The sequence below is a fragment of the Cynocephalus volans genome, chromosome 1 (genome assembly GCF_027409185.1).
Source record: "Cynocephalus volans isolate mCynVol1 chromosome 1, mCynVol1.pri, whole genome shotgun sequence".
Classification (NCBI taxonomy): Eukaryota; Metazoa; Chordata; class Mammalia; order Dermoptera; family Cynocephalidae; genus Cynocephalus; species Cynocephalus volans.
In genome coordinates this window covers 249,785,227-249,797,578 of record NC_084460.1, presented here as the reverse complement: position 1 = coordinate 249,797,578, position 12,352 = coordinate 249,785,227, and the positions used below count along the sequence as shown (strand labels likewise).

The 12,352-nt window shown below is 32.2% G+C and overlaps 1 protein-coding gene across 2 annotated transcripts in view; it reads left to right on the top strand.

The window, feature by feature from the left end:
- The window catches only part of NCKAP1 (NCK associated protein 1), a 95,832-nt gene extending 85,991 nt beyond the window's left edge, over positions 1–9,841 (top strand). For both annotated transcript variants that reach the window (XM_063099033.1, XM_063099023.1), the window contains exons 26-31: positions 346–426; positions 3,945–4,038; positions 5,844–5,960; positions 6,574–6,683; positions 7,872–7,961; positions 8,935–9,841. In XM_063099033.1, the coding sequence (XP_062955103.1) occupies positions 346–426; positions 3,945–4,038; positions 5,844–5,960; positions 6,574–6,683; positions 7,872–7,961; positions 8,935–9,051 (609 nt within the window). In that variant the 3' untranslated portion in view covers positions 9,052–9,841. The remainder of the gene's footprint in view (positions 1–345; positions 427–3,944; positions 4,039–5,843; positions 5,961–6,573; positions 6,684–7,871; positions 7,962–8,934) is intronic.
- The last annotated feature ends 2,511 nt before the right edge of the window (positions 9,842–12,352 follow it).

The following is a 12,352-nucleotide window of genomic DNA, read 5'->3' as shown; positions in this document are numbered from 1 at the left end:
CCACAGTTGGCAATGATATAATTAAAATTCCACTTTTCATATTTATATAAAATAAAAATTATAGAAATTAGAGTTATTTGAACTCATTTCATTTTGGTATTGAAATTTGAGGGGTATAATTTGCCTGATTATTGCACTACTTTTTCAAGTTTGCTGTGGATTAAAGCATTTTTCATTTTGAGTACCTTCTTCCATTTCCATGTATCTAGGTACTTCAGAAAGTCACACAAAAATAAAGTAAAATAATTTTTATGAAAACTAGAATTAATCAAATGGTAATATTTCATAAATTTAGGAGTTGCCATTTAAACATAATTCTACATTCTTATTTGTTGTCTTGCCTAGGTCTTGTCCTACCACATTCCTTTTCTTGTAAGTTCAATTGAAGATTTTAAAGATCACATTCCAAGGGAAACTGATATGAAGGTAATATAACTTCTGTTTGGATTTTACAGTTTCTAAAATGAAATATTTAAGTTACATATAAAATATAATAAATTCTAAACTACTGTAAGTTTCTATTTTAAAGTAATCAGTTAGCATGCTTGCCTTTGAAATTGCATCTTTGAGAACTCAGCACCAAAATACTACCATTCTGAACGTCAATCTTCTTTGATCACCTATAGCAATGTAAAATTGTTTAAAAATCTGTCTTGTTTTCCTAAACTGATAGCTGTTTATACATGGTCATAGAGCAGAATGAGAAAGATGGGCCAATGAAATGAGAGTTGTTTTGATTTAAATGCAGCTGAATCCAATCAGTTTTTAAAAATTGATGTTAAAAAGGCTTTTATTATAAAAATCTGTTAATTGTAGGCTGTAATTTAAAAATTTTTTTTTTAGTATTCTGTTTTTATTGGCTGCCTAATGTGAGCGCACAATTTCTGTTTTGAAAATTTATTGAGCCATGCAATCCAACCACCACTAATCTAAACCCAGCAATGATTTACCAGTGGTTACACATCTAGAAAGTGATATATCAGCACTCAAAACTATGTTTTCTATGCTTTCATGCTTCACTTATTTTCTGTTTTGCATATCTTGAAAAGCACTGACTGAAAAAATGTCCAAACTCTTGTTTCACAAGAGATTCAGGTCTCTTCTCAAATTGGTGCCACTCAAACTTTTTGAGGCTCATCTTCCACCGCTTGTTCCTTCCTTCCCCCACACTCTCCCCTTTCTTACCGTGCCCCTCTCTTCATAGATATCCTGTGAGCTAAGAAGATTTTTCTGTGTGTATTCTCACATCTATCATTTACCTTCTAATTTATTCTACTTGAAAAATATTGCCCCTTTCTATCTCTGCCTTTTGAAATTCTACCTGTCTTTTAAGGTCTGACTCAATTTCCATTTATTAAGAATCATTTCTAGATTCTTCAGTGATAAAGAATTTCATTTTTTTTAGTGCTCTCAGAGAACTTTTTGTTTATCTACTGTAGAGCTAAGCATATTCTGCCTGATATTATCGTTGTGTTTCCCACTTACATTTTATACTAGGTTGTAAACATCTTGAAGACCAAGACCTTGTTTTCTTAATTTTTGTTTCTTTTACAGTGATTTGTACAAAATAAACATTTGATGTCCATGATTATCCTATGGTTTTATGATAGAAAACTGTGTATGAATAGCTTAAGATTATTTAAATGGAAACACTGCAGAAAAAAGTAAAGTTAAGAAAGCATGAAGGCTAGCCAGTTAGCTCAGTTGGTTAGAGTGTGGTGCTGATAACACCAAGGTCTAGGGTTTAATCCCTGTACCAGCCGGCCACCAAAAAAAAAAAAAAAGGGAAAGAAAACATTAAAAATTAAACAGTCCTTGAGAGGACTCTGGTATGCAGATTATGAGAATACTAATTAATATTCTGAACAACCATCTAATTCTCTTGTTGCCTGACATAATTATATTTTGTTTTTAGCAAATTTTCGATAGAACTTAACTGTTTTTTGAAAAACCAAATGTGGCCGGTTAGCTCAGGTGGTTAGAGTGCAGCCTTATAACACAAAGGTCATGGATTCGGATCCCCATACCAGCCAACTGCAAAAAACAACAAACCAAACATGTTTTTTTAACAACTTTATTGAGTTATAATTCACTTATAAAATTTTCTTATTTAAAGTGTACAATTCAGTGGTTTTTAGTGTAGTCACAGAGTTGTGCATCATAACTATGGTCAATTTTAGAACATTTTTATCATCCTGGAAAGAAACCCTATACCCATTAGCAGTCACTCCTCATTTCTTCCCAGTTCCCAGCCCTAGGCAGTCACTAATCTACTTTCTGTCACTGTAGGTTGCCTATATAAGTAACATAAAATATAGTCCTCTGACACTGATTTCTTTCACTTAGCATAATATTTTCCAGGTTTATTCATTTTATAGTGTGTATGAGTACTTTATTTTTAAAAATTGTTTCTGAAGTATTTCATTGTCTGGCTAATACAATATTTTATTTATCCATTTATCAGTTGATGGCCATTTAGGTTGTTTTCATTTTTTAACTATTATAAAGCTACTATGAACATCCATGTACAAGTTTTTGTGTGAACATGTGTTTTCATTTCTCCTGGGTATACACCAGGAGTGGAATTGCTGGGTCATATGTAAACTGTATGTTTAACGTTTTGAGGAACTGCCAAACTGTTTCTAAAGTGGCTGTACTATTTTGCATTCCCACCAGCAGTGTATGAGGGTTTCCATTTTCATACATCCTCACTAATACTTATTATCTGTCTTCTTGATTATATCCATTCCAGTGGGTATGACATGGCATGTCACTGTTTTGATTTGCATTTCCCTGATGGCAGATGATGTTGAACATCTTTTCATGTGTTTGTTGGCTATGTGTATATCTTCTTTGGAGAAATGTCTTCTGAGCCTTTGCCCATTTTTAAATTGAGTTGTTTGTTTTTATATTTTTGAGCGTAAGAGTTCTTTATATATCCTAGGTGCAAGTCCATTAATAGATACGTGATTTGCAAAGCTTTTCTTCCATTCTGTGAGTTGTCTTTCCATTTTATTGATGGTGTCTTCTGAAGCACAGAAGTTTTTAATTTTAATTAAGTCCAGTTTATCTATTTTTTTTCTTTTTTTTTTTGTTTATGCTTTTGATGTCATATCTAAGAAATCATCGCCTAACCCAAGGTCATGAAAATTTATGTTTATATATATTTTTAAGAATGTTATAGTTTTAGCTCTTACATTTAGATCAGTGATTCGAGTTAATTTTTAATGTGTGAAGTGAGTAATAGATCACAAACATTTATCTAGAGCTTAATCTGTGGCATGTTTCAATTTATTCTAAGATACACAGTTTTACTTTGTATTTTATTCTCAGGTTTTTTTTGTTGCAGTATCAGAGGTAACCAATTATGCAGATAGTTTTTAATGATGTATTGAGCAGTCAGAATATTTTATATACTTAAAATCCATATGTGATACAGAAAAACTTCTTTAGTCATTAGTCATTTATCAGATTTTTAACTCCTTAAAAAACCTATTGTAATAAGTAACTTACCATATTTATAAGTACGATATGATTAGGCATTGACCACTATAATTTTTCATTAAACCACTATGGATATAAATGTGGGTCAGTAATATTGATTCACTTTTGTTCATTTATTCATCTCTTTTGACTTGATATTTTACATCCATGCTTCCAAAAAACAGTAACTTTAGAATGATTCTATTGGCATTTGCCATAGAGGGTTTATGTTTTGTTTGTCTTAACAAATAGGAAGTTATAACCAGCAACACATCACAGAGTACTAAATCAGTTGCTCATTATAGGCTAGTTACACTGTAGTTCCTGTTTCAGTCAAATTTCTGAAATTTTCTATTGTTCTTGTAGGCAGATTCTAATTTCAACAGTAAATCTTTTTATAAAAGTGAGCTTTCTCGGAAATTTGTGTATTTCTTACTCTGTAATTCTTATAATTTTATCAGGTTGCAATGAATGTGTATGAATTATCATCAGCTGCTGGATTACCTTGTGAGATTGATCCTGCCTTAGTGGTAGCTCTTTCCTCACAAAAATCAGGTAAAATGGATTAGTAAATATGTAGTACTCTTAGTTAAAACTACCAGTGCAACACAGATGTAGATGTGGTATTTATCCATTTATTCAAATGCATGGTTTGTGTTAAGCCTTTTGTTTCTGGTAGTTGGAATATATCAGTGCAGAAAAGACAAAGATCCTTGCCTCCTAGAGCTTATGTTATATTAATAGTCATCATACAGTTGTTATTTAAGTTATAAGACTGGATGAGATTATTAAGGCCATTTAGTATATGTAGATGCAGCAGTGAAGAGGATCAAGGCCTGAGCCTTGAGCCACTCCAACTTTCAGAGCTCAGGGAGAAGAGGAAGAACCATTGAAAAAGAAACTGAGAAGGGAGGACCAATGAAATAAAATAAAAACCAAGAAAAAGGAGCTTCCAGGAAAATGGAAAGGGAATGGTCAGCTATGTTGGGTTAATGGATGATGATGGCAAGATCAATGTCAGTGGAGTTTTAGGGGCACAGGCTGATTAGAGACCACTTGAGGGAGAATAAGAGGAAAGGAATTGGAGATAATAAGTATAAAGGAACTTACAAAAAGTTTTATTGTAAAGAACAGCAAAGAAATGAAATTGCAGTAGCTGGAGGCAGGAGTAAAATCAAGAGAAGGATTTTTTAAGGTGGGAGAGATTGACAGCATTTGTAAACTGATGGGAGATGGTCCAGTAGATAGCAAAAAAATATCTAGAAAAGAGTGTCCTATTTTAACTGGACAAGAATTATTCACCATAAAGAGTTTGCACATAGTTATATAATTTTAACATTCAGAAATTTTGGGGGCCCACCCAGAATACTCTGGATTCGTCTACAAAGTAAATAGCATTTTGTCTGTTTCTGGTACTGAAATGCCCTTCCCCACTTCCTTGAGGAAGCAGCATGGTGTTTGACTGAGTTCATCAGTTCTTTTCCAATTAAACGATGCTTTTTGTTTCCTCATTCATACAATAATTATAGTCACATGGATAATTATTACTGTTATTTGATTTGCTACAGCTACAATTTTTGAAACATATTCTGGCTTTTTTCTTATGTTCAATTCTTAATTATACGTGATGGTGAATAGTGGGGTAAATAGAAGTTCCCAGGTAGCAGTGAAGAAGTCAAATGCCTTAGGTAACCCACAATTTGAGTTATATTATGATAAATATTTTACAAAGGGTTATGTCTTTAAAACTTTAGGGCATTGGTAGGTATTTTCATTCATGACTAGTTTCTTCTGTCTTCTAAAAAGAGAGGTTGAAAATCCAATCCACTTTCCACATTTATATATTTTAAATTTTAAATTTCAAATCATATTTATGTCTATTTCAGAAAAAAATTAAGGTTTTTTTCTCCCATATTTTTGCAGAATAATTTATGAGACAACAGTTATTCTGAACTGTAGTAAATAGAATTTTCTTATAAAATAATTTCTTATCAGTTTTCAATTAATAAATTTTAGGATTCCAGTTATCATAACTTTATTTTTTGCTCTATAATCTTATGATTAAAAAATGTAAAATCTTGCCTTACTGTTTTATTGGAGATCCTTGAAATATGCCTGAGTAGTTGATAATAGCCAATAGTAATGTATATTGTTTCTAACTTTATTCTATTATTTCTTAAAACAGAATTGTGACCAGTTCCATGGAGCTGTATTAAAATACTTTTTCTTTTATTATTCTTAACTTGTTTAATATTTGTTTTTAAATTTGCCTAAAATTTGTTTTGTTTAGTTTAGATAATCAACTCTTATAACTAGTCATGAGGAAATACCTTTGTTTTATTCTTAATTTTTCTCCTTAGAAAACATTAGTCCAGAAGAAGAATATAAAATTGCCTGCCTCCTCATGGTCTTTGTGGCAGTTTCTTTGCCAACACTGGCGAGTAATGTGATGTCCCAGTATAGCCCTGCTATAGAAGGTAATAGTGGTTTAAAATTGTTTTGACAACGGAAAAATCATGGGTTTTGGTGCAGTAGATACATTTCTTTTCAAGTTATTGATGCTCTTTTATAATAAAATGTGACTTAAGTTCTGCCACTTAATAACTATATAATGTGGGATAGTCTGTTTCCCTTTTTCTGTGCCTCTGTTTCCTGATATATGAAATGTGTGTAAGAGAGCTCATGTGTGCTTGAATATGTATGTGATAGAGGGTAGAGAGGGAGTATTCAACTCACAGGATTATTTTAAGAATTGAATAATAAAATGTTTGTAAAGCAGCTGTGCACTTCTTTTTTAAGTTTCCAAGACACTATAAGACTGATGTATGATTTCTTTTGGGGTTTTTGAAAGTATTTGCCTGTTTAATACAGACATGATTATTTGTGGCTCTGTTGCTACACTATTTTTAAAAACACCAAGTCCTCATGAAGTTGAAAAATGAGAACAAATTGGGCCATGTCCCTACTCTACTTTTAATCATACCACTATTTATGTATAGATTGTAAAGTCATTAAAGATTTACTTTCTATGTATTATTTTATATTTTGGGGTCACAAAGAATCTACACAATGCTATTTGCACTTTCTCAGGGCACTGCAACAATATACATTGCTTGGCCAAAGCCATCAACCAGATCGCTGCAGCTTTGTTTACAATTCACAAAGGAAGCATTGAAGACCGCCTTAAAGAATTTCTGGCGGTATGTATGATCAAATTTCAAACCTCATGACATCTAATAAAGAAAACTAATAATCACAACTGTGAGATGTAACAGTACATTCTTTTTATTTTTACATTTTATTTAGTATCCTCTAATGGCGTTTTTGTTTTCAGATTCTTTTCTCAGGTATATGAATTTCAGTCTCCTTTAATTTTTTTTTTTTTTTGGGGGGGGGGAAGGAGGAACAAGTGAAGGCAGGGCATTGAAATCAAGGAGCAGTCTGTTTATTTTGTTCTCCTTAGATTCAGAAGTCTCTCTCCCATTTTTAGAGCTCTGTAACATGACTGTTTTTTTCTAGGCTGATGTTTGGACTGCCCTAGAAATTTTCCTAGGCTTTGAAAGAGGAAAGAGACAGAGGAAAATTCAGGCAAAGAGAGAGAATGTTCCCTATCAAAAGATATATTTTACTTATTTCCATTTATTTGTAGAAAGACCATAAATGGTGACAAACTCAACAATAAAAATACTACTTGCTACCAAAAGAGAGTAGTGCTACATCTAGCCTCATGAAATATGGCTCTTAGTTTCTATGTCAGTGTAGTTCTTTCTTTCCTTTATCAATATAACCTTTTTCATATTTTATTTAAAGAAAGATGCTCCATGGCATAATGAATTCTAGAGCATATAAATCCTGTTATCTTTAAAAAAAAAAATTTTTTTTTAAAAGCACATATAGTACTAACTTGAGAAAATAATTTTACTTCAAGAAAAACTGTATTAAAATTAAGCTTTTTTTCTTTCCATTTTCTTTATTTACTTCATTCAGGGCTTACTGTCCTTATCTCTCAGTTCCTATGAATTCAAACCCAGTGTGAGATTGTCTTCCTATTTGGGAACTAAGAAATATAGTTAATACAGATATTTGGAAAGACAGAAATATTTAAGTCATTTAAAAAACAGACTTGTTCTGAAAAAAATCAGTTTTAAAGACCAAAAAGAATTTTTGGTTACATTTATTATCCTTGTGTCTCTTTATACCTTTATAACTCTCTAAATTATTGCTTGAATGTAAAGTATCTAAGCTCATCATGTTATTTAATTGCTTGTATTTAAAATGTAGCACTGTATGATTGAAATTGTTAGAAGTTGAAGCATACTGAAAATAAACAAGTAATTGGTGAACATTTTATTAAAAAATCTTACTTAATACGTTTGTGTACTTTTAAGCTTGCATCCTCCAGTCTACTGAAAATTGGCCAAGAGACAGATAAAACAACAACAAGAAATAGAGAATCTGTTTATTTACTGCTAGATATGGTAGGTCTCTTTTCAATTTTTACTAACAACAAAAAAGTTCCAGTCATTCCTGAGAGTCTTTTCTTGGCATTTTAGGGATTGAACAACAATAAGAGCTGAAGTGTTTTTTTGAGCCCCTGTATTCACTCTACCCAAGCCACATACTTTCTAAAAATTGCTGAAAAGACTGACATTACTGACATTTTGCCATTACAGTAATATCAGAAAACAAAATCAAAGATTAGCCTTAACTATAAGGTATTTTATGAACAGTTTTTCAACCTATTGGGGAACACTTGGGCCTTATTAGTTTGTCCTAGTATATCAGTTTCAACTCTCTTCTGGTTTTCTGAGTTTTCTACATTCTAACTCCATTCTGCCCATCTAATACAATTTTCTATAATTCTCTATGCCTAGATAGGTCCTTTTCTGCAGTGTCTTTGCTTATTTCTGTCATGTGGCTCTTCCCAACCTTAGAGTCATTTTTCCTACCTACAGAGATCTGTGTCTTTCCTGATGACTCAGAACACCCCATAACTCATATCTTTTTCCAGATAGTCTTTCCTGAGTACTCTGGCCTACATTAATCTTTCTTCCCGTTTGAACTCCTCTTGAGTTTACAGTTTTCCATTTAATTATAGTTGGATTATCTTTGGTTTTGCTTTCTAGCTCAGTCTTGGAACCAGTTAGACTTGATGATATAGACCATATTTTAAACAGACCATATTTTAAATAGCTTTGTATTCTCTGCTCAGGTCAGGGAAAAGTGCTCAATATGTTCCTGTTGATTAATTGATTTATTTGTGAAGTAGCACCTATAAACATTTTGGTAGTATTTACCATGGCACATTTACATTTTAGATTTTAATGTAAAAGGAAAATAATTTGTGTCTATTTCTAATAAGAACAATATAGAAATTATGGCTTACTAGTTGTCAGTAAATGTTTTCATTACAAATAACTTGAATTTTGATGCATTTTTGGAATTTTTCAGATTGTACAGGAATCTCCATTCCTGACTATGGATCTTTTGGAATCTTGTTTTCCTTATGTCTTGCTGAGAAATGCATACCATGCTGTCTACAAACAAAGTGTTACATCTTCTGCATAAAATATCACCTTATCTAAGACAAGCACGCATTTTTGTTGCCTCGATTTTACCTGTAGACTGTGGAACTATTTTACCTTAAGGCCTGAAAAACAGTTTTGTGGATTAAATTTCTTTCATACGGTTGTATTTTCTGATCATTGGTTTCCTAATATGGTTGTACTACAGTATACTTGGTTGATTTAGGTTGCACATTCACTGAAATTATTACTATAATTTTAGAGTATCATTTGTTTAAAAAAATACATTATCTACATGTTTTTGACATTTGATAATGAGAAAAATCTTTGCTTGTTTATTTCTGAAAAAGAATTGTATTTAGTGATTATTTTAGATAGCAAGATAGCATTCATCTGTGTGTAAATTATTTCATATAGGGAAGAGTTCTGATCTGTACCTATGGTTCTTATTGAAAACAATATTGGATGTGCATTTCTGTGATGTTATGAATACATTTCTACTTTATTTTGAAACATTTGCCAAACTAAATACTATAACACTGTATAACATTAAAAATTTAAAGGACTGCTTAGTGTTAGCAGATCATGTCTTGAAATTCTAAAACAGCAGCATATGTTGTTGCTTGTATAAAGCCCAGTGATAATTTTTAGACTAACTTCCATGGTGCCCTGTTGGCATTACCACTACCGTTGTACCCTGCTGTATAATAAACAATCTTAGACATTTATCAACTGTTGATACAAATGTTAGTCCTTAACCACTTTTTTATATGTTTTAAATTTTTGAGATTCAAGTGTACCTGCCATAACATAAAATAAACACTAGACTATCACATTTTGAATGATTTCTTTAATTAAGATTCTTGGAAATTTATTTAGTAATATGAAAGTTTTAGTTTAAACTTAACTTAAAATAAACCTTAGGAATGTCTAACTGCAGCATTTGACTCCAAGTCAGCTATTACAGATTTGTTTAAATGATTTGAAAAACATTCCATTGTAAAAAAATATTTAAATTAGAAAATAAAATTATATGACATTTTTTTAAAGTGAGAACTAAAAGGAAACATATGCTCTCAGCTTGCTAATTGTATCTGTAACAAAATGGACAGTTATTTGAAAGAATGGGAAAAAATTGAATGATCATGGAACTAGTGAGAATGCTGTTGAGAACTGCTACATCAGTCAGGAATGAATGGGAAAGATATAAAGGGCCTATTGCTTGGTGCTTGGCATGGAGGGCAAAGCAGCTCATTTAGTTTAAAAACTAACCAGATGTTTTGCTCTTTGATTGTCATTGTAAAGACTGTTTCTCAACAGCTTTCTATTTGGATATTGTAAAGAGCTTCTGCTGTTCACAGCTTTTTATGTGTACTCTGCTAACTTATGTTAAGATAAAAGAAAGCTGCGGTGAATTCAGTTATAATGTTTTTCTTTGTTCAGATATAGAGAGTGGAATGAAATCGAGGTGCCACAAGATTATCATACAGCTATTTTGTGCATGATTTTTCCAGTCTATATTTAAAGCAGGGAATAGTTGTCATTATCTGTTAAAAAATTTCAGTGGTTCCGTGAAAATTTGATAAAATGGATATTTTAAAATTGAATAGTTTCAGACCTGAAATAGCTTGTTTACACAGTGAATAGTTGAAACTAAAGTTTAATGCTGTTTGTCTAAAAATATTAGGATCCTAGAATGGTGATAACTTTGTTGGAAATGATATTCTGAGAAGTAAAGTAGGCATTTGAGTTTGTGCATTTTGGAGTGATATGTGGAAGGGGATAGAATGTAAATAAGCCATTCTTTACTACTGTTAGGTCAAGAAAAGAACACACTTGTGTAGTCACCTGAAGTTTTTCTTCTCCAAATTTTTTTCTCATATACCCAAGCAGACTTACTGACTGGCATACTACTTAATTATTCTTTACAGAATGTTTTTCTACCCTCCCAACCCCCCCCAAAAAGGACAAAGATAACTTGGAGGAAAAAGTTAAAGTTAAAAGTAAACTGACAACTATTTCTAACATCTTGTTTGTTTTATCCTTTTTTATTTTCTTCTAAACTTAAGCTACCACATGTTGTTTTTATTGTTTTCTCTACAATATTGTGATCATACCATACATACTGGCCTGTTCTTATTTCATTCAATAGTAGAAAAAGTTCTTTGATTTTTTTTTTTAATACCTTCATGTATCATAACTAATTTAACAAATTTCATTTGGATGGACACTTAGACAATTTCTTGTTTTTCATTGTTATAAATATCTTGTCTCTATATCTTGGTGAATGTGACCTGTTATTTCCTTAGAACAATTTCTCAGAAGTATAATTGCTTGCTTTCTCCTACTTTTCCAGTCATTCATTCAGTAGATATTTCTAGATGCCTGGTTGTAATGGTGAGCAAAATAGAGACAATTTCCCTTTCACTGTTGAATTTGCATTTTAATAATGGTTGCCAGTAAAGGAACAAACTTCTGAAAGTGACAGGGAAGTATACAGGATGACGTGCAGGGAGGCAGAGAGTGAGTCCGTAGGGGCACTGCTTTAGAAAGTGTCATCAGGGAAGCGTTCTGTAAGAGAAAACGTTTGCGATGATATGTGAAGGATGAGAAGGAACAAGACATGGGCAGAGGGAGCAGTAAGTGAAGGTTAGGGTCCAGAGGGCCCAGCACAGACTTGGTATGTATGAGAAGTTAGAAAGAAGTGTATCAATTAGCATCTCTCTCTCAGGAGCTCTGGAGGCCCCTCTAGGAGCCTCATTAGCCTAGCTAGCTCTTTTCCTTTTGTGGTCTGCCTGCCTTCTTTTTTTTTTTTTTCTTACATATATGTTCAGAGTCACAAATCCTATCTAAAGTGGGTTGGTTAATAAGGCGGTTAACATGAATTCACTGATACGCTATAGCATTAATCTGAAAATGGGTAAGTCTGTTATACACCATTAGGCCTTTTAAACCAAGCCTAAATTCTGTCAGGCCATGAACTATAATCTGTTGATTAATTTAGTGTATAATCATTCCCACTCTATTATAATGACTCATTTAAGGGAGATTTCATCTGTGTTATTCCTAAAGACTTTTGTGAATAATCCTTAAAGTAGTAACTGCTTACGTTTGTCTTTCATCTCTTCTTTATAGCCACTTGAAATAACAGCATGAACCATCGTTTCATTTGATGGTCTTAGCCTGAATTTCTAAATAGACAACATGCTCTTTTTCTGAGGATTTGCCATGACCTCTGCCTTTGGGGAAAAGGAATTGTTTGAAATATTAAATGTTTTAATCTTGGCACAAAAGTGATTTTTGGACTCCACTTTGGTGTTATTTTCAAAGTGGAAAATAGATTT